This window comes from Heloderma suspectum, chromosome 5 (genome assembly GCF_057233095.1).
Source record: "Heloderma suspectum isolate Gila_16-S chromosome 5, 16-S_ref, whole genome shotgun sequence".
Lineage (NCBI taxonomy): Eukaryota > Metazoa > Chordata > Lepidosauria > Squamata > Helodermatidae > Heloderma > Heloderma suspectum.
The window spans coordinates 87,013,671-87,035,711 of NC_139462.1; the positions used below are offsets into that span (position 1 = coordinate 87,013,671).

At 43.3% G+C, this 22,041-nt stretch overlaps 2 protein-coding genes across 6 annotated transcripts in view; both read right to left on the reverse strand.

The window, feature by feature from the left end:
* The window catches only part of CCDC110 (coiled-coil domain containing 110), a 29,104-nt gene extending 24,102 nt beyond the window's left edge, over nt 1–5,002 (reverse strand). Inside the window, exons 1-3 of one of the 4 annotated variants that reach the window (XM_084856610.1) lie at nt 4,775–4,988; nt 4,565–4,678; nt 1,354–1,406 (exon numbers count right to left, since the gene is read on the reverse strand). In XM_084856610.1, the coding sequence (XP_084712736.1) occupies nt 1,354–1,406; nt 4,565–4,678; nt 4,775–4,832 (225 nt within the window). In that variant the 5' untranslated portion in view covers nt 4,833–4,988. Of the gene's footprint in view, nt 1–1,353; nt 1,407–4,564; nt 4,679–4,774 lie in introns of all 4 variants that reach the window. The other 3 variants (XM_084856611.1, XM_084856612.1, XM_084856613.1) reach the window with 3 other exon arrangements.
* A 4,571-nt stretch (nt 5,003–9,573) lies between these two features.
* The window catches only part of PDLIM3 (PDZ and LIM domain 3), a 41,330-nt gene continuing 28,862 nt past the window's right edge, over nt 9,574–22,041 (reverse strand). Inside the window, exons 5-8 of one of the 2 annotated variants that reach the window (XM_084856619.1) lie at nt 21,417–21,680; nt 18,003–18,133; nt 11,780–11,891; nt 9,574–11,005 (exon numbers count right to left, since the gene is read on the reverse strand). In XM_084856619.1, the coding sequence (XP_084712745.1) occupies nt 10,816–11,005; nt 11,780–11,891; nt 18,003–18,133; nt 21,417–21,680 (697 nt within the window). In that variant the 3' untranslated portion in view covers nt 9,574–10,815. The remainder of the gene's footprint in view (nt 11,006–11,779; nt 11,892–18,002; nt 18,134–21,416; nt 21,681–22,041) is intronic. The other variant, XM_084856617.1, reaches the window with a different exon arrangement.

Genomic DNA, 22,041 nt, shown 5'->3' on the forward strand with positions numbered 1-22,041 from the left:
TTTGTTCACCAGTTTGATGGACTTTTTTTCATACAGCCATTGAATGGACTTGCATTCATGGCTGTGAAAACATCCATACCATTGGAAGCAAGCCGGCCACTATCTCTTCTTCTAGCCCACCTTGCAGGGTCATTGGGAAGCCAGAATAAGGGGAAGAGCAACAACAGTGTGTGTGTGTGGGGGGGGAGAAAGTCAGCCACTATGTCTTCTCCTAGCTTACCTTGCAGGGTTGTTGGGAAGCCAGAATAAGGGGGAAGAACAACAACAGCGTGCGGCGGGGGGAAGTAAGCTGGGTCTAATGAAAAAGGTGTCCCTGTGAAGCAGTCGCCTAGGGGCGGGGGCTGCTAGGGATGGCTTGGTGCAGTGACTGTATACAAGTCCATGTGTGGATTTCTTACTTCTGTAGTTGGGAACCTAGAAATCGGTATCCCCTTCGAACTCAAGGGTATAATGCAAGCAATGTACTGCATTTCACTCGATCACACACTGAAATATTTAGCGGAGAAGGACTAGCAGCACCAGCAACCTCGGGGTAAGCCATAGAGAAGACTTTCTCTCCGTTGCCACAAAGCTGGAGGAAGGAGAGGGGCAGGGGACCAGCTCCCATAGCCCACTATCCTGGTCACTAGAAGGGCTTCCAACTTCCCTCCTGCTGTGGAGGAGTGGAGGGACAGGTGGAGCCATCAATCATGTTACAGGAACCAATGATCAGGGGAGGGGAGGGGGCATGGGGCCAGCAGCCCCCTTCTGTTCTGATTTTTCCATGCAGCTCCGCCCAGCCATGAAAAGGTATAGAGCAGAGAAATCGCTATGAGAGATGCCTGCATACAGGGCAGTCTAAATCCCGGAAAGGATCTGGAATCAAAAGGACCAATTTGTAGTGGGATAAAATGCTAGGTGTGAAGAGAGCCTTGGACTACAACTTCCAGCATTTTTGACCATCGGGCATGCTGGCTGGGGCTGGTGGGAATTGAAATCCCACTGGTGGGAGTTGAAATTCCACTGGAAGGCACCAGTTTGGAGAAGGCTGTGTTATATATTTATATCTTATCCCATCCTCCCCTTAATATTAAAGGAATATGTTTAAATGTCAAACCATAAAAATATATAGGGCTACCAGCTGCCCAGATCAAGCTGCTGTCTGTAAAAGTAGTTTGATCTGCAGAAATCAGCCAGTGAAGCTTTTCACATCATTTTAGCAGGCTGTTGTTAAAGGTGGAGTAGAAGAGGGTGGTGAAGAGGTTGGCAGCCCTAAAAAACACTATGCAAGGAGAAGATAAAAGCCCAAAGAACCTTCCTCTCAGCCATTATGCAGGTATATTCACAAGCACATAATCTATTATCCAAAATTACCTTTAATGCTGATTGTGACTGGACTTGACCATCTCTTCCTGAACTAGGTTTATCTGAAAAATTAATGCAACAAGCCCTGCAGTTATACTGGCTACAGATCTGGTGGCTTTAAACCTTAGAAATGTAGACCAGGGGTGGGCAATACATGGCCTCTGGGCCATATGCAGCCCCCCTCTGCCCCACCCCCTGGGTGCAAGCCTCACAGTGTGGCAAAATAATACAGTCTTAAAAAGCAAAAATGGCACTTTTAGTGCTGTGAAGCATTAAAATAACCAAATTTAGCTTGTCCTGAAGCTAATGTTTGGTCCTTTCAGCACTCAGTAGCCCCTATGGAGCCCTAAACGCGTCAAATTTTTAGAACAATCTTTTTCAGGTGCCCCAAACTCTTTGGGGAAGGGGGGGGCAGAATGGCCCCTGGAGCTCCCAAAGTTTTCACCCCCAACTTAGACAAAGAGTCTGCAGTGCGGTCCCTAACCTGAAAGGATCTTGGTGCAGCTTTAGGCTTGTTCCTTCACCATACTCTGTGTTCACTAGACACATGTGGAGTTCTTTGTACAACATGGAATGAGCAACTATGCATTACTTTACTGCCACCACCATGAAAAACACAATTGCTAGAGTTGGAATTAACTCTTTAAAAAGCTCCAAATGCCAACTGTTTGGAACAATCTTGACAAGGAAAGTTTGCCAAGGTCTTCCTGGATGATATTGGAAGGTTTATCATTGCATTTTGTTCATGAGAGATGAAGAAAGTAGTACAGTCATGGCCAGACATATTGGAACAAGGATAACTGTTTTGGCAGTTGGCTTCTGTACACCACCACATTGAAGCTGAAAGGAAACACACCCAGATGGGAGTGAAGTCAGGACTTGCAGCTGTAATTCAAGGGGTTTGACAAAAGTGGGGCACTAACCATTCAGGAAGGACAGCCAGTGGCATACACCCCCCCCCCCATCGTTGGTGGCTCATAAGTAATGGAACAAATGGCTGACAAGCAGCTGTATGGCCAGGTGGGGCCTGTTTCCTGGGTACCCCATGACCAATCAAGCAGATAAAAGGCCTGGAGGTGGTTCTGAGTGTTACATTTGCATTTGGTAGCTGTTCACTGGAACCCCCAACATGACGTCCAAAGAGGTGTCCATGCGAGTGAAGGAGGCCATCATTAGGCTGAGGAAACAACATAAACCCATCAGAGAGATAGCAAAAACATTGGGAGTGGCCAACACAACAGTTTGGAACATCCTGAAAAAGAAGGAATTAGCTGGCAAGCTCAGCAACAGCAAAAGGCCTGGAAGACCACGGAAGACAACTAAAGTGGATGACCGCAGAATTCTGCTCATGGTGAAGAGGAACCCTTTCGCAACATCTAGCCAGGTCAAGAACGCTCTTGCGGAGGTAGGCATGTCACTGTCAACATCTACAGTCAAGAGACAGCTTTATGAATGTAAATACAGAGGCCTCACAACAAGGTGCAAACCACTGGTAACGCTCAAGAACAGACAGGCCAGATTAGCCTTTGCCAGCAAACACCTAAAAAAGCCTGCCCAGTTCTGGAATAAGATTCTTTGGACTGATGAAACCAAGATTAACTTGTACCAGAATGATGGGAAGAGAAAAGTATGGCTAAGGAAAGGAACAGCTCATGATCCAAAGCATACCACATCATCTGTCAAACATGGTAGAGGCAGTGTGATGGCATGGGCATGTATGGCTGCCAATGGAGCTGGGTCACTGGTGTTTATTGATGACCTGACCGCTGATAAAAGCAGCAGGATGAATTCTGAAGTGTATAGGGCTATACTTTCTGCTCAGATTCAGCCGAATGCTGCCAAACTGATAGGACGCCGCTTCATATTGCAGATGGATAATGACCCAAAACATACAGCAAAAGCTACCCAAGAGTTTCTCCAGGCAAAAAAGTGGGATGTTCTTCAATGGCCAAGTCAGTCACCTGATCTCCACCCAAATGAGCATGCTTTTCACTTACTGAAGACAAGACTGAAGGCAGAAAGAGCCACAAACAAGCAGCAGCTGAAGGCAGCTGCAGTAAAGGCCTGGCAAAGCATCTTGAGGGAGGAAACTCAGCATTTGGTCATGTCCATGGGTTCATGACAGTCATTGACTGCAAAAGATTTTCTTCCGGTATTAAAGGCGATCCTTAGGTTTGAAATTATGTTGGTTTGTTCCATTACTTATGAGCCACCAACGATGTGTGTGTGTGTGTATGCCACTGGCTGTAATTCCTGAATGGTTAGTGCCCCACTTTTGTCAAACCCCTTGCATTACAGCTGAAAGTCCTGACTTCGCTCCCATCTGGGTGTGTTTCCCTTCAACTTCAATGTGGTGGTGTATGGAGGCCAACTGCCAAAACAGTTATTCTTGTTCCAATATTTCTGGCCCTGACTGTATATGACACAGGCCTGCCACATTTCCACTGACCTGCTCCACAGCTACAAGGGATCATTTAGTCCAGTGTGGGCAACTTGTTGCTTTGAAGTAATGGAGTTAAACTATGTCAAAGAATTCCTCCTGCCAATGTAGCCTTTGTTTCCATAACTGACTCAGAATTAAATGTCCCCTTGAAACTATTAGTCACTGAGAGGAAATTTTATGGGTACTTCTCTGGGGGTGGTATTTGGATCACAGCTACAGCACTAGGGCAGGGGGGACTCTTGGTCCACTATGCTGTACCCCAAATCCAAATCACACACCACCTCCCTGCCATAAAGAACACTCAGCTCCCAGAAAAAACGCATCCACTTGAGATTGTAAGAAAAGTTCTGTGTTTAATGTAGTGCTGTAGCAAAGTTGACCACAGAAGAGCATCAACAAACATGTAAAAATGGCCCTCTGAGAAACCTGAATGGTTCGCCCTTGGGCATTAGTTCTGTATAGCATGAACAGTACAGACGTTCAGTACTTTCAGTTCAGTTCAGCCACAGAAACTAGTGTTACTGTAGTAAACTACTTCAGCTTGAAGAGGTCGGTGCAAGGGCAGAATCAGGCACAGTCTGTCACACACTGATAATGATAAAAATAACATCCCATTATGATGGAGGAAGCATGTGGGAAACATCCAATTATCTCACAGAGGATGAATTCATCACACATCTGTGTCATGCGCAGAGGAGGTGACATCATCACCAATCACCACAGCACTGCAAGAAGAGGAGTTTATGATGTCTATGCTTGGGTGAGAAGTTAGCTCACCTGTGGCTCTTGTGTCCTGGCCTCCTGAGGCAGAGGCCAGGCCAGAGGGCGAGACCTTCTCTTCTCCCGGGGTCTCACAGCTGCGGCTGTCTCTTTGGTAGCACCCCTGGGTTCCTGCAACACAGCCAGCGTTCATTAAATCACTCTCTCTGCAATCTTCATTGGCCTCCCGTCCGACAACCTTTTAACCCCGCCAGGCGTCTCACTCACTGTAGACAGCACCGGCTCTCATTTCGTCTTGCGTCCGCCCGCACTCTGCTCGTCCCATGCAAACTGCGGCTCGCTCTGATACCCAAACCGCCGCTGCGCCCGAAGCTACCTGGCGTTGCCCAGCAACGGGTCTCCATAGAGACGGGGCGGGGAGGGGAGGGAGCAGCTCCGGCGAGAAGGCGACTTGTCAAGAGCGTCTTTCCCGCGCGCGTCTGATCGAGCGCCCCCGGAGGCTGCGAGCGATTCCTGCAGGACTCTTGATCTTGATGCGAGCGGTCTGGCCTGAAGACCTTTCATGCGTTCAGCGGGGAGGGGCTATTAAAAGGGCTTTATCATCTCGTGGCAGTTCGTGAGGCCGTAATAAAGCGCAGGCTATTAATTCCTGGGGAAATACGACTGCTACACTTTTAACCGGGTAAATTATGAAGGACCCCTCGAGCCATACACCACTTCAGGTGAGTCCTCAAAACGAGGAGGACTTCTAGTGTATACTTATTTTAATTTACATTTTTACTTTCAACGTACATTAATTTTAATTTTTAATGTAAATGGTACACTAATTGCCACAAGCTGGCTAATAGCTAAGCCTAGATCACTTTTAAAGATATTAGATAAATTCAAAGTCACACCGCCTGCAGGAAACAGGTATCATTAAGCATATTATTCTGATGTCACTTAAAAACAGATTTTATTCCTCCTGAAGCTGGGATTTTATTCCCCCTAAAGCTTGATTCTCTGAGGGTTCATCCTCTCTCTTAGGTAAAGCTACCAGATTTGGCTTCAGTTGACTTTTTTTTAATTAAAAAAAACATAGTACCGCATCTAAAATTATCTCCAGCTTTGTTAATATAAAGATTGCCTACCTTCTCTCTCTGATCCACAGGAAAAAGGGGACTGTGTGCTTCACCCAGCATGGGAACTTTTCCAAGTAACAGCTAGATTTTATATTTTCATAAATTGGGAATCCAGCGTTTCTCCCTTCCTTGCTCCCAGCAACCCTAGGGGCAACTCCAGGTCCAACTGTAAGAACCTGGAGCCTACATTCAGTGGCTGCACACCCCCTGCTTCCCCATATCATAGTGGGAGTCTGAACCTGCAAGACACTGTGATGCCACCATCAAGTTATATCGCCCCCCCCCTTATTCCCCAGCCCCACCTCACCTGCTTTCTGTAACATCTTGCCAGATGAAAAGATCTAGAGATCTCAAAAGCTTGCATTTTTTTGTGATTGGCCTGATGAAGGATTTAGGGCACAATCCTATGCATGTTTACACAGAAAAAAAATCCTGCAACTCCCAGCATTCCCAAACTATGCTGGAAGTTGTAGAGCTTTTTTCTGTCTAAACATGCATAGGATTGTGTTCTACATTCACTGATTTTGGAATGATGTCACTTATGATTCACTGGACTCTAATTGGACTATTGAACTGGGGGTTTGAACGTCTGATCTGGTTACCCTGGTGGGAGGTTTTAAGAGACAGGATCATTTTGTTAGAGAGGTCTTTTGTCTTTGCTTATCCTGGTCTTACCTAAGAGCCATCAGATTTGCTGTAGTTATGCCTAGGCTTGGACAACGCAGATAATATATGAATAACTTTGAACCTATAAGTTTTCTAGACACATTTGGCAGCATCATTTAAAGTAAACAGACTAAATGAGTCAGCTTAAGTAATCCTTTGTTTCATTGTATTTATTGTATAAATGTGTGCTTTCTCTTTATTATTGAATTGCTTGTTTCATGAAAGACGCTACCTAGATTGCATGGATTTATGCTTTTGGAGGAGAGGGCCTTATGCCCCTATTAGCCAAAGGATACCCAGAATTGAGTCTTGGAAAAGGAAATTCTGGTGCATTTATTCAAATCAAGGCAGTGATGCCATCAGGGCTGGCTTACCACATTTTGAAGTAATATACATTACCATCTAAAGACAAGGGTCCCCCCCCGCCAAGAGACCACTAGGTCTAGAGTCTAAAATGACCTAACTCCACCACTAGTAGGACTTAATCTGAGCCAAGCACAGGCCTAGGATATCTTTACAAGGCATTGCCTCACTCCTGAACAATTGAAAATACATGCAAGGGCTCCTTTGAGCATGTGCAAAGTGCCCTTTCCTTACCACTCCATAATTACACCAAGCCCCCATTTCTCTAAGACAAGGGAGAAAGGAAAGCTTCTGAGTGAACCACCTATGTGTACCACCTCTGAGTTGTATTATTTTATTAAACACACCAAACCACTCATTTTAGTGATTACTTATGGAATTAATCAAGTCTAATTTTCTTTAGATTCTGCCCTTTTGTTGGGAAGATGTCCTTGATAGGTTACACAGAGAAAGTGGTTTATTAGAAGTGTTATGGTGTATCTTTGGAATAACTGATTTGCAGAAATATTCAGGTTTTCCCAGTTCATTGTGATGTGCTTGATATTAGTAGATACACTGGTTATGCTTACTTTTATTTCAATATGCTAAAAGAAAGATTATTCAGTAGCAACTGATTGGAAGATGGTCAATGCATGTGCTGAGGCTGGAAAAAGCTCTGAGCATTATTTCTAGATTCAAAAAGTTCAAGGAGCATTATTTCTAGATTCTCTTAGGAGCAAGGCTCTCAAGCCACAACGAATAAATAGACATGTTACTGATGTTCTATCAGCCTCTCCAAATAGTTCTACTGTTTTTATAGAAGACCATGGTTAGTAAAGCCCCTCTTACACCTGTTCAGTAGCAACTGAGAAGCTGTTCAACCACTGGACTTAATCCAGCAATATTACACAACAGCAAATATGTCACTGCTATATTTAACAGTCTGTCATTTGCTGTAGTTTTGCAGGTACCTTGATTTTATTTGTTATAATGTCATAGTCCCAGTGCTGGCCCAAGACATTTTGGAGGATACAGGACTGTCTTCTAACACTTTACTGCCACTCCCGGCATTTGCCTCATGCTGCCTAATTTTGCTGCCCAAGGTGAAGGACAAGATGGCGTCCCTGCATTCACATATAGACACTGACTGGACTGGCAGTTGAATCTTACTTTAACACTGGTGATGGGACAACTTCCTCCACCTCACCTGAGGACAACAGGCAAGATTAGGAGGTGCAAACACATAGCTTTGTCCTCCAAGAGAGGCAAATGTCCAGGGGTTTGCTGCCATTGCCTTCCTCCAGAACACCCATCATCTGCTGCCTGAAGTGACTGCCTCACTCTTTGTAATGGTAAGACCAACTCTGACATCAGTCTTCAATCTGTAAGTAGGAAAGGACAGAGATGGCCCACGATAATTTGGTGGTTGAAGCAAAAAATCCAAATGGTGCTCCTATAGTAGCAAAAATGTAACAAACCAAATAATTGACCATTACTTGACCTTTAACAGTATCCCAAAATTGATGACTGACGTGGGCTGCATCATTCTGAAATGGTAGGACCAGTCCTGGGAAAGGAATTAGTAGCTGTGGCATCTGTGCTTTTATTTCCCCCTCCACACACAGAGCAGAGGGGAGCTGATGACACAGTTTGATATCAGCAGCTTGCTACTGAGTCTTTTCAGCCAATCTTCTATTCATTGGCTTGTTGATATAGATAAGCAAGATATCCTGAGGTAGTTTAGGCATCTGTGTGGATTGGCTGTGGGAGTATTGCCAGGCTGACAATGTAAGATTTTGATTATCAGGGGAAACTGATACCTGTCCTTGTAAGGTAACTTGCCAGAGCTGATCTTTCATCCAACATCTACACCTAGCCTCAGTCTCTGTATTTAACTTGAATGACTCCGCATCAAGTGCCATGTACTAGGACAAACCTCTGGCACACAACCCAAACATGGTTCACATAACATCTGCTACTCACGTCTTGGGGGTGGGGGTGGGGATATGCATCATGATCTCTGATAGCTTTATTCTCCAGGGAAAGGAAAAAAATGGATCCATTATATAAGGTTTCCAGCCTTTAGAGAAAATTTGAGGATTAGTGCTTTTCTTTCAGATGAAAATATAGATTACATCAAACACTGCAATAGTATGATCTGAGGGAGAGTGGAATAATCTATTTTTAACATGAAGGGATTTAATGCTAGCCATCACCTATCAACAGTCTTTCTGCTGACTTCATTCACATAGGCTCAAAGCTATTTGGCTTCAGAAAGCTTTCTAACAAAGTGGTATGAAGTCAAACTAATTTTGCTCTGCACCAAAGTAACTACTGCTAATTTGAGAATGTTGCCTCTGTTCTCCTCCTTTTTTAAAAGCACAGTAAGTCATAGTTCATCAAATAGCTTGTATTCCTGAATGTGTCTTCCCATTTTTTTCCTGGATATGAATGGAATGTTGAACATTCAAGTAGTAAATGCTCCTGCAAAATGCATCTTTTAAAAAAGCTGTGTAATTGCATTTGTACAGTGAAACCCTATTGATGTGTGCAGCTCTTTATATCTGCAAACCACTTTAGCTGAGATCTGAAGAACTACTTTGGCATGTTCGAAGGCCTGCACGTGCCCAGTGAGAATTTTTAATAAATTTTCTATCACAAGCATAGCCCCCAATCCAGCTCTAGTTGTAACTAGCATCCCTGGATGGAGATGTGCAGTCTCATCAGCATCCAAAGATGTATCCAGCCAGTTCAATGGGGCCCACCCACATGATTACCAGAAAGCAGATGCAAATGTGGATTCAGACGCTGCAGATCTTTGCACATCTTTCTCACTAGATCATGGTGAAGTATTTGCCCTGAGGCATGGATGCCTGCTTTCCAAGAATTGCAATTCCAAAACCCCAGCCCCAGATGGAACGAATCACATGATTCTTTGGATCTTTGTATTATCATATATTTATTTGCTTATTTTAGAGAACATAATGGCAACGAGGGTAGAGACAATGAACCTACAAGACTGAAATTGTGTATTTAAATCTGGAAATAATTCTTCCCGTCTCATAAGTAATATGTTAGCATATAACATTGGGAGATGTGGTAAGTTAAATCCTATTTTATGGCATAGTGCAGCCTTCCCAACTGTGCTGACTAAGGATGATGGGAGTTGTGGTCAAACACATCTAGAAAGCACCAAGTTGAGAAAGGTTGGCATAAAGGAGAATATTGTGGTTGCTGGATGTAAAAGTAGTTCAAAAAATACAAGGGGAAAATGATTGAAGGATGAAGATATATGCAATATAAAGACAGCTCACTTCCCTGTGACCTCTGTTTTAATACTAATGTTTGTCTATAGCATATCTTTGAACTGAATGCTAATATGCGAGCTTTACCCTAACCTGTTGGCTCACTTGCCAGTCTGGGTTGCTACTCCAGCTTTCTTCTTCTCCTCTGGCTAGGAAACTAAAAGCTCTACCACCAGGTCAATCTCAGATACTTAGCAGCAGTAGGCTTTGCTTTGCAGCTGGAAAAGGAGGAGATGGTGATGGTGGTAGGAGCAAGTGAGTAGGGAGGGGCAAACTCAAATATGAGCATTTGGGTCGTATCCAACATTAGTCTGACTTAAATCCCATCCATTTCAATGGTTCTACTCTAAGTAGGACTAATATCGGATACAACCCAGACATCAATACAAAAACAACACACAATGTATACAGCACAGTGAGCTCTCTTTATATAATATGTGTGCCTTCAGCTTAAAGGATTTCTTTTCAGGGCTTTGGCACTTAGAACATCTGTAGATTGAGTCCCTTTTCAGTAGGATATTTGTACAAAACTGAATGCAAAAATGTGGACAAAAATATAGTTCTCCCACTGAAGGTAGTTGTAACTAACCAATATACAAGTACTCAGCTGAGGCTTAATATAGTACAATATGTCATATTAACTTTGTACTCCATCAGATTACACTGGCAGTTATGGTGATAACGCCTTGGGAAATTATTCCATCTATACCAATTTGTCTACTAGAAACATCATCCTTCTCCCAACTTCTCCATCCTGTTCCTTCCCCCCACCCCTTTTAAAGAGCAGTATGCTGGATTCAGGCAGTCAGTTGTCTTGCTGCTGTAAGCTGATAACATCTTATGTGTGCGTGCAGGTATTTGCATCTCCAAACAGTTAAGCCTTGGGATAAACAGTGACTGCTTCATATCCCTCTGGGGGCCTCATGCGAGCCCGTGCATGAGCTTCGCAGTATAATTGCCCCTCCACAAAGAAGTAGCCTTTCTGCTTCAGGTTGAGGTTGCAGTCGGAGCACACGAAACATTCTGGGTGCCTGTGCTTATCACGTGCCTTTACTACTGGGCCACTGTTTATCAAAGAGAACAGAAAAAAATAATAAAATCATCAAATCACGTTAGTCCAGTGAAGACATCATGAATATGATATAAGAACCAAGGTTAGAAAAATATGACTAGAGGCCTGCAGTCCACGATTTGTCTGGTTCATGCAAACCAGTGTGTGAACTTCAGCCTTCCTTTCCTCTGCAGCTCCTGAGCTTGACCCTACGCTCCATTACAGCCACTCTGCATAGTGCAGGTTTGTTAGGCACCCTCTACCGCGGTTGAGTTTCAGTGGAAGCCAAGCAGAGCTTGTAAAATCAAGAAGCTTTGCCAACATTACTTTAGAGCAACACAGGAGATGCAGTCGTTATTTATAGTGTTGCCCCAAACCTTTAGCTTGTAACCTTTTAAAAGTATGTTCTACTCTGAAAATGAAACAAACAAATACAGATGGGTGATCCAAAATAGTAATTTGGAATGCTGGATTGTTTAATTTGTAAGTTATCTTTAACTTTAAGACTTGGTGCCAGTGTTTGATTTCCCCCCTTTTTTCCTTTTTTGTCATGCCTTTTAAATGGTAAGCCTGCAGGCAGAGACTTCTTGTTTTTATTGATTGTATGTCAGCTGCTTCAGGAACATTTTTGGCTGAAGAGCAGGGTTAAATTGCTTTCCATAAAGAAATATATTTTTGTTTAATATCATGAAAACAAAACCCCTCCAGTTTCTCCCCCACTAGACTGAAGTGAGCTGCTTCAAAGATCTATGCTCTGAATCTATGATAAGTAAATAAAATATCTTACACAATTCCATTTCCACACTTGTCACACAAGGGCACCTTTGGTACACTTCCCCCAGGGGCAGCCACTTTTGTTACTGGTGCTCTCACGCTCCTTGTACCAGTGGGTCGTCCATCTGAAGAAGGAAAAAAAAGATGCCACTTCTGTTTATAGAACAGTACAGAACCTTCTACATTTCTAGAATTAAAGATTTAGAATTAATTTATAAGCATTTGCTTGTGTCATGGGATTTCCCCATGACAACAGAAGGAAATGGGAGAAGCCAACTGTGGCTTACCCAAATTTTTCAAGGAGCCGGCTTTGCCCCGCGCAGGGCTCCACGAGCAAGCGTATCACACCAGTGAAAGTCACTTCACAGAACATACTTCTGGGTAGGCTGGTGGAGGGGGGGTTGGAGTGAATGTCATCTGATAGGCAGGGGCTGCTCAACCAATCAGAGAGGCTCCCCCACAGGTTCTCCCCCCCTTTCACCTTTGATAAAATTCCAGGAGGTTTCCTCCTGTGTTGCTACATAAATCACCCTCCTCTCCCTCTCTCTCTGTCTCCCCCCACCCCTAGCATTATTTTCTCCATTAAAGAACAATCACTAAAGGAAGACAGTGTGCTCCTTCCCCTGAAACTGAAGATGCTGGGAACAATCTTCTCTCCCCCACCCCGCTCCCTAGAGTTTACTTCCTTAAAGAACAATCACTAAAAGAACACAATGTTCTTTCTGCCCTGATCAGCTGATGATGTGATCAATCGAAGCTACAAAGCTTCAAGTATTAAGGCTCTAATGCGTTATTTTGATTCACAGAGATCTAGTAACTCTGGGAGTGCACATTTTGGGGACAATGGGAGTTACTTCTGAGTAGAAACACATAGGTTTGTGCTGGGAAAGACTGAGGGGAAACTAAGGGATGGGAAACCAGCTCCCTTTCTAACTCAATGCTGTGCAGGATCCGGTGACTGAAGGTGGAAGTAGTTACTTCCAAATGGCAATAAACCAAACAACAGAGAATTGCGGCTTCGGGAAAGTGCTTTAAAGCACTAATTTCCTGAAAGGCTGTAAAGTCTGCTATTTCAATTGAGGGGGATCTCTGTAAATGCTGGTGTACGCATTCAGGGGACAAGCCTCATTGACCACAATGGGAGTTACTTCTGAATTAGATACTAATTGGTTTGTGCAGGGATGGGAAACACACAGGAAAGACCCCTTGATGGGGGTCACGGTGAAAGGCACCCCCCTGGGCAGGGCTCGCATACCCAAGGTCAATGTGGGGGTTGGGGCACACAGCAACTATACTGTGGAGAACCCGACTTAAGGAAAAGAATCGGACATTAAGCAATCTCAGGAAATCCGGGTTTTCCCTGATAAGCTCTGGGGTGGCTGCTGGATGGCCACAATGTCATATATCCCTAACGACCTCCAAACGCAGCCAGCTCGGAATAAATCATTGGTGGAGACACCCCGACAGCGTTAGCATTTCTTGAATATAATACCCTTTTCCTTACTAATAACAATATACATTTTACAGCCGACATTTGCTTGCATAAAACTATTTTCCACTACTTTAGTATTTATTTATTAAGATATATTGCCATGGTATACTGCTGTTTGGAAGCAGATAAAGTTTTCTTTTGTCATTTTTCTTCACAAGAATAAATGAGTTGGATCCAAATGTAGGTCTTCTTTCTGTCTAAGCATGCATAGGATTGCACTTTCAATTGGAATCCAACCCAATGTATTTTAGTCATTGGTAATCTCATCGAAATAAGTGGGTTTAAAATACTTAACTCTGGCTAGATCATGCTTATTCAGGACCAAGACAGACATACCACAGGGATATGTGAATAGGGTTTGTTCTCCCCCTGCCCCATTTTTTATCTGTTTCTTTCTTAGCAGGGTATGTGCCTGCTCTGAAGATGAGGAAATGGTAATGGGGGGGGGGGGATATTTAACCCTTTTCTCCCGCACTGTTTCTCCATCTCAATTGTGGCTCCTGAAGCTCTTATTTGTTGCTGGGGGTGTGGGGAGAGAAATATGAAGGTATGGATACCAGTATGATTTCCCTCATGGAAATAGCAGCTTTGGAGGAAGGCATTTTAGATTGAGGAAAAGGCAGAGGAGGAAAGGGTTAAAAACCTCCTTCAGTAGCACTTCCCCATCTTCAAAGTAGCAAGAGAGGGCTGGCTGCCAATTTGTACAGCAACAACAGCAACAAAAGGTGGGGGAGAGGGGGAATCCTAATCATAGAACTTTCATCTAGCTTGCTCCTTAGCTTAACTATTCAAATACACTGGCAAATGTCAGTGATTTCCTCACATCTTTTTAGTTTTGTTTTCTTCAAAGTAGGCTAAGAGTGGGTTGGGTAGAGTTGGTGAAGAACTGTGTTTGTTGCTCACTTTATTTTATGTATTATTTATATATTTACAATATTTATATACCTCTCCACATCAAAGATTTCAGAGCAGTGAACAGCAAGATAAGAGAATAAAAGCCCATAATTAAAACAATTTAAAAAAAACACAACAGATTCTGAGCATAATAAACCACAGCTAGTTGCTCAGGGAAACCTCTCAAAATAACGTCTTCAGGAGGCGCTGAAAGCAACACAACGTGGTCGCCTGCCTGACCTCCAAAGGCAGGGAATTCTACAGGAAGGGGGCCACTACGCTGAAGGCTCTCTTCCTGATGGACTCCAATCGGGCCATAGGTCCATCTGGAACCACCAGGAGCAAGCCCTCCGATGACCTCAGTGACGGGGCAGGTTGGTAAAGAAGAAGGCGCTCTCTCAGGTATCCTGGTCCCAAGTAGTTTAGGGCTTTGTACATTAGTACCAATACCTTAAACCTGGCCCGGTAGCAAATAGGCAGCCAGTGCAGTTCCCTCAGCAAAGGAGTTACATGCTGAAAAGGGGCAGCCCCCGACAACAGCTGAGCCGTTGCATTCTGCAGTAGCTCCAGCTTCCAGACCAGCCTCAAGGGCAGCCCCAAATAGAGCATTTTGCAGTAATCCAGGCTTGAGGTTAGTAGTGCCTGTACCACTGTGGCCAGGCTTTCCCTGTGCAGGAGAGGCTATAGCTGGCAAACCAGGTGAAGCTGGTAAAAGGCACTCCAAGCCACAGCGGCCACTTGGGCCTCCAGTGACAATGATGGATCTAGGAGTACCCCCAGACTATGAACCTGATCTTTCAGAGGGAATGCAACCCCATCCAGAACAGGCAATGAGCCTATCTCCCGGACCCAGGAACCACTCACCCACAGGGCTTCCATCTTGCCAGGATTCAGCTTCAGTTTATTGGCCCTCATCCCCATTACTGAGTTTAGACACTGATCCAGGACTTGCACAGCCTCTCCTGATTCAGATGTCACAGGGAGATAAAGCTGCATGTCATCAGCATACTGATGGCACTTGGCTCCAAATCTCCTAATTACTGCTCCCAGCAGCTTCATATAGATGTTAAACAACACTGGGGACTAGATGGTGCCCTGCAGCACCCCACAGCTCAATTGCAAAGGGGCTGAGGAGTAGTCACCCAATGTTACTCTCTGAAATGGGCCCTGTAGGTAGGACTGGTACTACTGTAACACAGTGCCTCCAATACCCATCCCACAGAGTCGATCCAGGAGGATACCATGGTCATAGAGTCATAGAATAGTAGGGTTGGAAGGGGTCTACAAGGCCACTGAGTCCAACCCTCATGGTCATTGGTATCAAAAGCCGATGAGAGATCGAGCAGAATTAACAGGCTTGCACTCCCCCTGTCCTTCTCTTGATAAAAGGTAATCCATCAGGGAGACCAAGGCTGATTTAGTCCCATAACCAGACTGAAACCCAGACTGGAATGGGGCTAGATAATCAGTAGCCTCCAAGAGTGCCTGCAGTTGCTCCACCACAACCCTCTCAAGTACCTTCCCTAAGAAAGGGGTATTTGCGACTGTGCGGTAGTTGTCTAATACCATTGAGTCCAGAGTGGGCTTCTTCAGGAGTGGCTGCACTACTGCCTCTTTAAGGGCAGCAGGGACCACCTCTTCCCACAGGTCAGCATTTATCACTCCCTGAACCCACCCAGTCATACCTCCTCAGCTAGCTTTTATTAGCCAAGAGGGGCAGGGATTGAGAGGGCACGTGGTTGGTCGCATTACTGCAGGCACCTTGTCCACATCATCATGCCGCAGGAAATGAAACTGATCCCGCAAAATCGGGCAGATTTTGGCATCAGACACTTTGATTGGAACTGTGATAACAGCATCAAGTTCACTGCGGAGTCAAAGGAATTTGTCCTCAAAGTGTGATGCAAAAAGGTCACAGCGGGTCCTCAACAGGGCCAGGGCTCCATTTGCTGGGGAGGGTGTTAACAACCCCTGGACCACCCAGGAGAGTTCTGCTGGACGGCTACTTGATGCAATGGATGCAGCAAAAAAAGCCGTCTTTGCTGCTTGCACTGCCACACGATAGGCATGATTATGTGCTATAGAGTGTGCTCGGTTATCTTCGCTTCGAGTCTTTCGCCATTTGCGCTCTAGCCGAAATCCAGCCTTTTTCACTGATCACAGCTCCCCAGTATACTACGGAGCGGAGCAGGCTCTACAGTGCTGGAGAGGGCACTCAGGTGCAATCAAGTCGATGGCCCTCCGCATCTCACTGTTCCACGGTGAGACTAGGGCCTCAGCTGGATCGCCAGCTCTCTCCACTGGAAAATCCCCAAGAGCATTCAGAAATCCATTGGATTCCATCAGTCTCCTGGGGCGGACCATCTGAATGGGTCCCCCATCCCTGCAGGAGGGAAGCAACATCATGAGTTCAAACCTCACCAGGAAATTATCTGACCATGACGATGGGGTTATACGGAACACCCCCCCCCCATCTTCAGATCACCCAACTCACAACTTGGAGCAAAATCTAAATCAAGGGTATGCCCTGCTTCATGTGTTGGGCCTGACAAACTGAGACAGCCCCATGGTTGTCATAGAGGCCATGAAGTCCCGAGCTGGAACTCCAGAGACAACCTCAACATGGAAGTTGAAGTCACCCAGAACCACCATCCTGGGTTCCTCCAACACTACACTCAACACTGTCTCTGCCAGCTCAGTCAGGGAGGATGCTGGGCAGCAGGGTGGGCAGTACACCAGCAGCATCCCCAGTCTGTCTCTATGGCCCAACAGCAGGTGCCTCAAGGCCTGCTCCAAGGTGGAGTGGTTTCCTGGTAAGATGGAGGTTCTATGAACCACAGTGACTCCCCCACCCCTTGGCCCTCCAGTACCCAGGTGGGCAGAGCTGAGTCAGGTCAACCCCACCCAGCTCACCCATCCAAGTCTCAGTAATACACTCCAGGTCAGCCTTCTCATCCATGATTAAATCATGAATGAGTGCAGTGTTACTGCGGACTGACCTGGTATTAAACAGCAGCACCACAAGACAGGAGGGCTCAGTGGAGGAGCTACCAGGCACATGAGAGCTAGGGGAAGGGGGCAGAAGGGGAACTTTCCCTGTCAAGCACCTGCAAACCAACTTCTGCTCTTCCCTCAGGTATTTAAGGCGGGGCTGCCAGTTGCTATTTATTAGTTGCTATTTATAGGATATGTTGGTGCCATGTCTGTAGCCTTTCCCACTGAGGCCCAATTCTATTGTTCATTTGATTTCTATCCCACCTTTCCACAAAAAATAATAAATGGTGCTCAAGGTGGCCAACGGTAATAAAACCAAGATTAAAAATAAACTTAATTAAAACAGTCATAAAAGCAAATAGAATAAAACCACAATTTAAAAAACCCACAGAAATAAAAGAAATAAAGTTACCAGAAAGTAAACACATATTTACTAGGGAGTAAGCCCCAGTCAATGAATAGGACTTACTTCCAAGTGGAAAGTAGGATCATGCAGTAAATTAGCACATGCTATTTAATTAAATAATATATTATTCTTATTTTACTATCACTCCATGACTGCTCTCGTTTTTATTATACCATTGAAAATATTGTATTTTGTAATAGCCTCTATTGGTTTTACATTTGTAATTGGTATCATTCTGCACATTCTATTTAGGCTTTCCTTTATTTATGAAATACATTTATATCCCACCTTTTTTCCATCATGGAATTCAAGGGTGCATACATGGGGTCTCCCATGAAGGCACTGATCAGATTCAAACCTGCTTAACTTCAGCAAGGTGGCTACATCATGTATCCTCCTATACACATTCATGCAATCTAAATTAAGACAGATATAAAAACTACAACTAACCAGATTCATCAGAGACCATGTCCTGGAGTATCTTAAAGGAACCGGACTGACGTGGTTGACTAGGCCCTTGCTGGTCATCATGTAGAAGCCTGTAAACATCAGACTGGGGCACTGCAGCTGGTACTGGGTCACTGCAAAATCAATGAAGATATTAAATAAAGATGGAAGGAGAATGCAGAATGGAAGGTGGAAACATCAGTGTACCAACCTATGAAATGTACATGATAAATTATTGAACTATAAACTATATACAGTTTAGGTTTTTCTCCCTACACAGTTATGTTATGCCCAAGGCTTTAGGCTTGCCCAATTTCCCTCTTTGAATGGCAGACACATGCAATACCATATTACAAACTACTTTTAGAACTGTCCTTGATTTCAGAAGAGGTATGCTCTGTGCTGTTGTGGGAGGGAGCTGCTGTTTAAGTCCAAATCTCACTTGGGCAGGCAAAACTAGCTCCATAATTCTTTGGATCCAGACCACAGTCTGAATTCCTTTAAAAATGTAAAATGTTTATCATACATGCATTGTTTTCATAAAAATGAGAATAATACAGGACAATGTCAGAGGCAGAGCATGGTCTGTTTTAGCCATGAGCAGGCCGAGATTTATGGAGAACTAATCTGGCGCACAGACTAGTTTAGATGTTTGATTTTTTGTACTCACTTTCAAGGTGGGGTGGAATAATCTCTCTCAAGGAAAGTCCTGTGCTCCTGCTTAGACTATATACTGTATAGTATACAGCACTGAACTTCAGAACTTGGAAAGCTACTATCCAGACAAGCCCAAATGTCACAGGTTGTTACTTTATGCAAAATATATTTACCAAATATATTTACCCTGTCTTCCTACATCTTTTGCTCAAAGCACCTTACAAAACAAAATTAAAAAAAATACAAGTCCTTGTTTTAAAAAATAACAATGTAACAAATCCATAAAATTAGCAATCCAGCAGTCAAAAGCAATAAAGCAAAAGATAAAAAAATCATTTAACCAAAGAGAAAATAAAGTGGTCTTTGCCTAGTGCCTAACAGTGCAGTTGTATATATCACTACTCAGAAGTATTTCCCACTGAGTTCAATGGAACGTATTCCTGAATAAGCCCTTATGGGATGATACATGTATAGGTGCTAAGCAGACACTTCTGGGGAGAATGTGTTATAGAGATAGGGCACCGACACAGAAAAGTCCCTGTCCCAGCCTCTGAGGGCAAGGGCACCCAAAGCAGAACTTCTCCGAAGATAAGGCACAAATAATAAAAGTAGGTTTCACACACAATCCTATGCCTGTTTACTCAGAAGTAAGTCCCACTGTATTCAGTAGGGCTTACTCCCAGGTAAATGCACATAGGATGGCAGCCTAAAATATATGTTTTATCAATAAATGCAAATGTTAAACCTTTCTACTGGTTTCCAAGAGAAATCACAGAGAATAGTTTTAGATTTAGGTCTTCATGTTGAATAGTTATCATGAAGGCAATTGGAATGTCCCACAAGAGAGTGAAGACTGGTATTAGATACTAGACACAAAATACTCCAGGGCAAGGAGACAGGCATTTCCAAGTTCATGCCTAGTGAAAATGAACCCCATCAACAGAGACATCTCAAAGCTCTTTTTACTGGAATGGTTCCCAAAAGCATGTCTGCCACTACTTGTAATATGATAAATGTACATTTAGTTCAGGACTCCAGAATGGGTAAAGTCAATTCACTTACTAAACACCCCATAGAATCACATCCAGACAATGAAGTAACTTTATCAGCACACAAAGAGTTTACAAAGTTTTACAGATCATTTTCTAGCATGACAATTGGCTATATACGTCATAGAATCATAGGCTATATACTTCAGTGCAAATGTTGTTGTTTTTAGTTATAAGTATGGCCCAATCCAGAGCGGCTGTGAATGTTCTGTAGTTTAAAGGTGATTGCATTTAGGTTAAAAGAGTTTTAGACTTAATGGAAAATAGTTATTTTATTAAATATAACATTTCTAGACCTTTTACAAAGTGGCTAATGGCAAATTAAAAATGCAAGTATAAAATAAATCAAATTAAAATAGCATATAACTAATAATGTTAAACTAGATAGCTCCCTGATGCCTAAGTGAGGAGAAAACCAATGTCCACCCCAAATTATTTTATAGCCCTTATTTTAAGAAGTGTTACCTGTTCTAGAATGTGACAGTTCCATAAAACATAATAGATATCCCTGGTATCTGAACATAATTCCATTAGGAGACACCAGAGATTCAATACCTCGTTTACGAATCATGTTTAAAATCTGGCAATTGCCTTTTGAAGCTTAAAACCTTCCAGAAAGAGAACAAAATTCCAATTTTGCCAGCTGATCAGTGTAAAGCCAGATTATTCAACTAAAATCCAATTCTATGCATGTTTTCTCAGAAGTAAATCTCAATGGGCCTTGCTCTCAAGTAAGTGTGCATAGGATTGTGGCCTCATATTGAAATTCTAAATGCGTTTACTAGGGAGAAAGTCTTATTGAACATACTTACATGCATAAGTAAAAGTGCATAGGACCGTACCGCACAAATATTTTGTTGATTGATAGCCTTGTAAAAGTTTACCTCAAGTGTAAACTAGTCATAGACCTGAATATCTCAACAGTATAGTTGAGATATGAACAATTAAATCGATGCCCTAAAATGTATCAGGACTGTGTGATCAGCTTTCGGTAATGAGAAGAAAAATGGAATATTCTCTAGTGTACCTTGAGTGTCTATATTTGCTAGCACAGAACATAGACATAAAGTGCTTCCAGTCAGAAGGTTCCTAGTACCACCTATCAAAAGATATTATGTAGTTGTTCTATCTTTTCCTCCTTAACTGATTTTTTGTAGAAAGAAAAAAGGCAGTGGGAAAATATGGGAGGGTTACAAGTTGAAAATGGCTTTGTCTGGACCTTCTGTACAATTCCATGAATGAGGCAGGCGAGTGCATGACAAAAACCTACTCTGGAAGCACCCTTAGAATGAAGGAGATGAAGAGTTGTTGGGCTTACAGAACTCTAATGAGATATAAACGTTCTTACATTATCTACACTCATCTCCTGTTGTTTGGAAGTAGTGTAAACAAATTCTTGTACAAATTTGTAAGCTGACGTCTGTAGGCAGTTCAGATATGATTACAAAACAATTCTCAATTTACAGTACATTTTGTCATCTTGTACTACATCTTCCATGAAACATTATCACCAAGGCTGCAATCCCTATCCCATTGAAAATCAACAATAAAATGGGCATTGGATATGTTTTCAGGTTGCACATTGACTTAGAAAATTGGCACGAGTCAGTATATTTTAAAACTTTAATGACTAATGAAGCAAAGAACCAATAATGGCAGCATTATTCATGCATTAGGAAATATGCTAAGCACACATGATGGCTCTGATTACCTTATTGGGGTTGCTTCCCCCAGTGCTGTAGAAACCTGCCCCTGCAGCGTTTCCATAATATTGTCATCTGAATACAACTGCATAGGTGTGTTAAACTGAGCATGTACAATCTTGACACCAGGAAGATCCATTTCTAAGGGAATGTTGGGGGCCATCTTAGCTGCAGCTTTCAACTCAGTAGGACAGATTGTGCTAACAGTGCTAACTGAAGAGGGCGTGCTACGTCCGCTGCCGCCGTCAATACCAGAAGGAGTACTGCATCCACTGTGCCAAAAACCGGTACACAAAAAATATGTGATGCAAACCAGAGAGAAAATAAAAAGATAAAGAATAGGAGCAGAAGCATTCTCAAGAGCGATGAAAGAGACAAAATGAATCAAATGCAAGAAAAAGCGACCAAAATCAGATTTTGTGAAAGTCCAATGTTATGTTTTATTTCTTGCTGCATATAATCTGCCATACATTTAAAGAGGTGGCAACTAGTATGCCAAACTTTCCATGCGTTGTATTTCATCAGCATTTGATCCAGTCTCACATGACCCCTCTCAACATATAATTATGTCAAGGCATGACACAGGTTAATAACCTGACCAGATGCAGACAATATGTCAGCATCAGAAAAAAA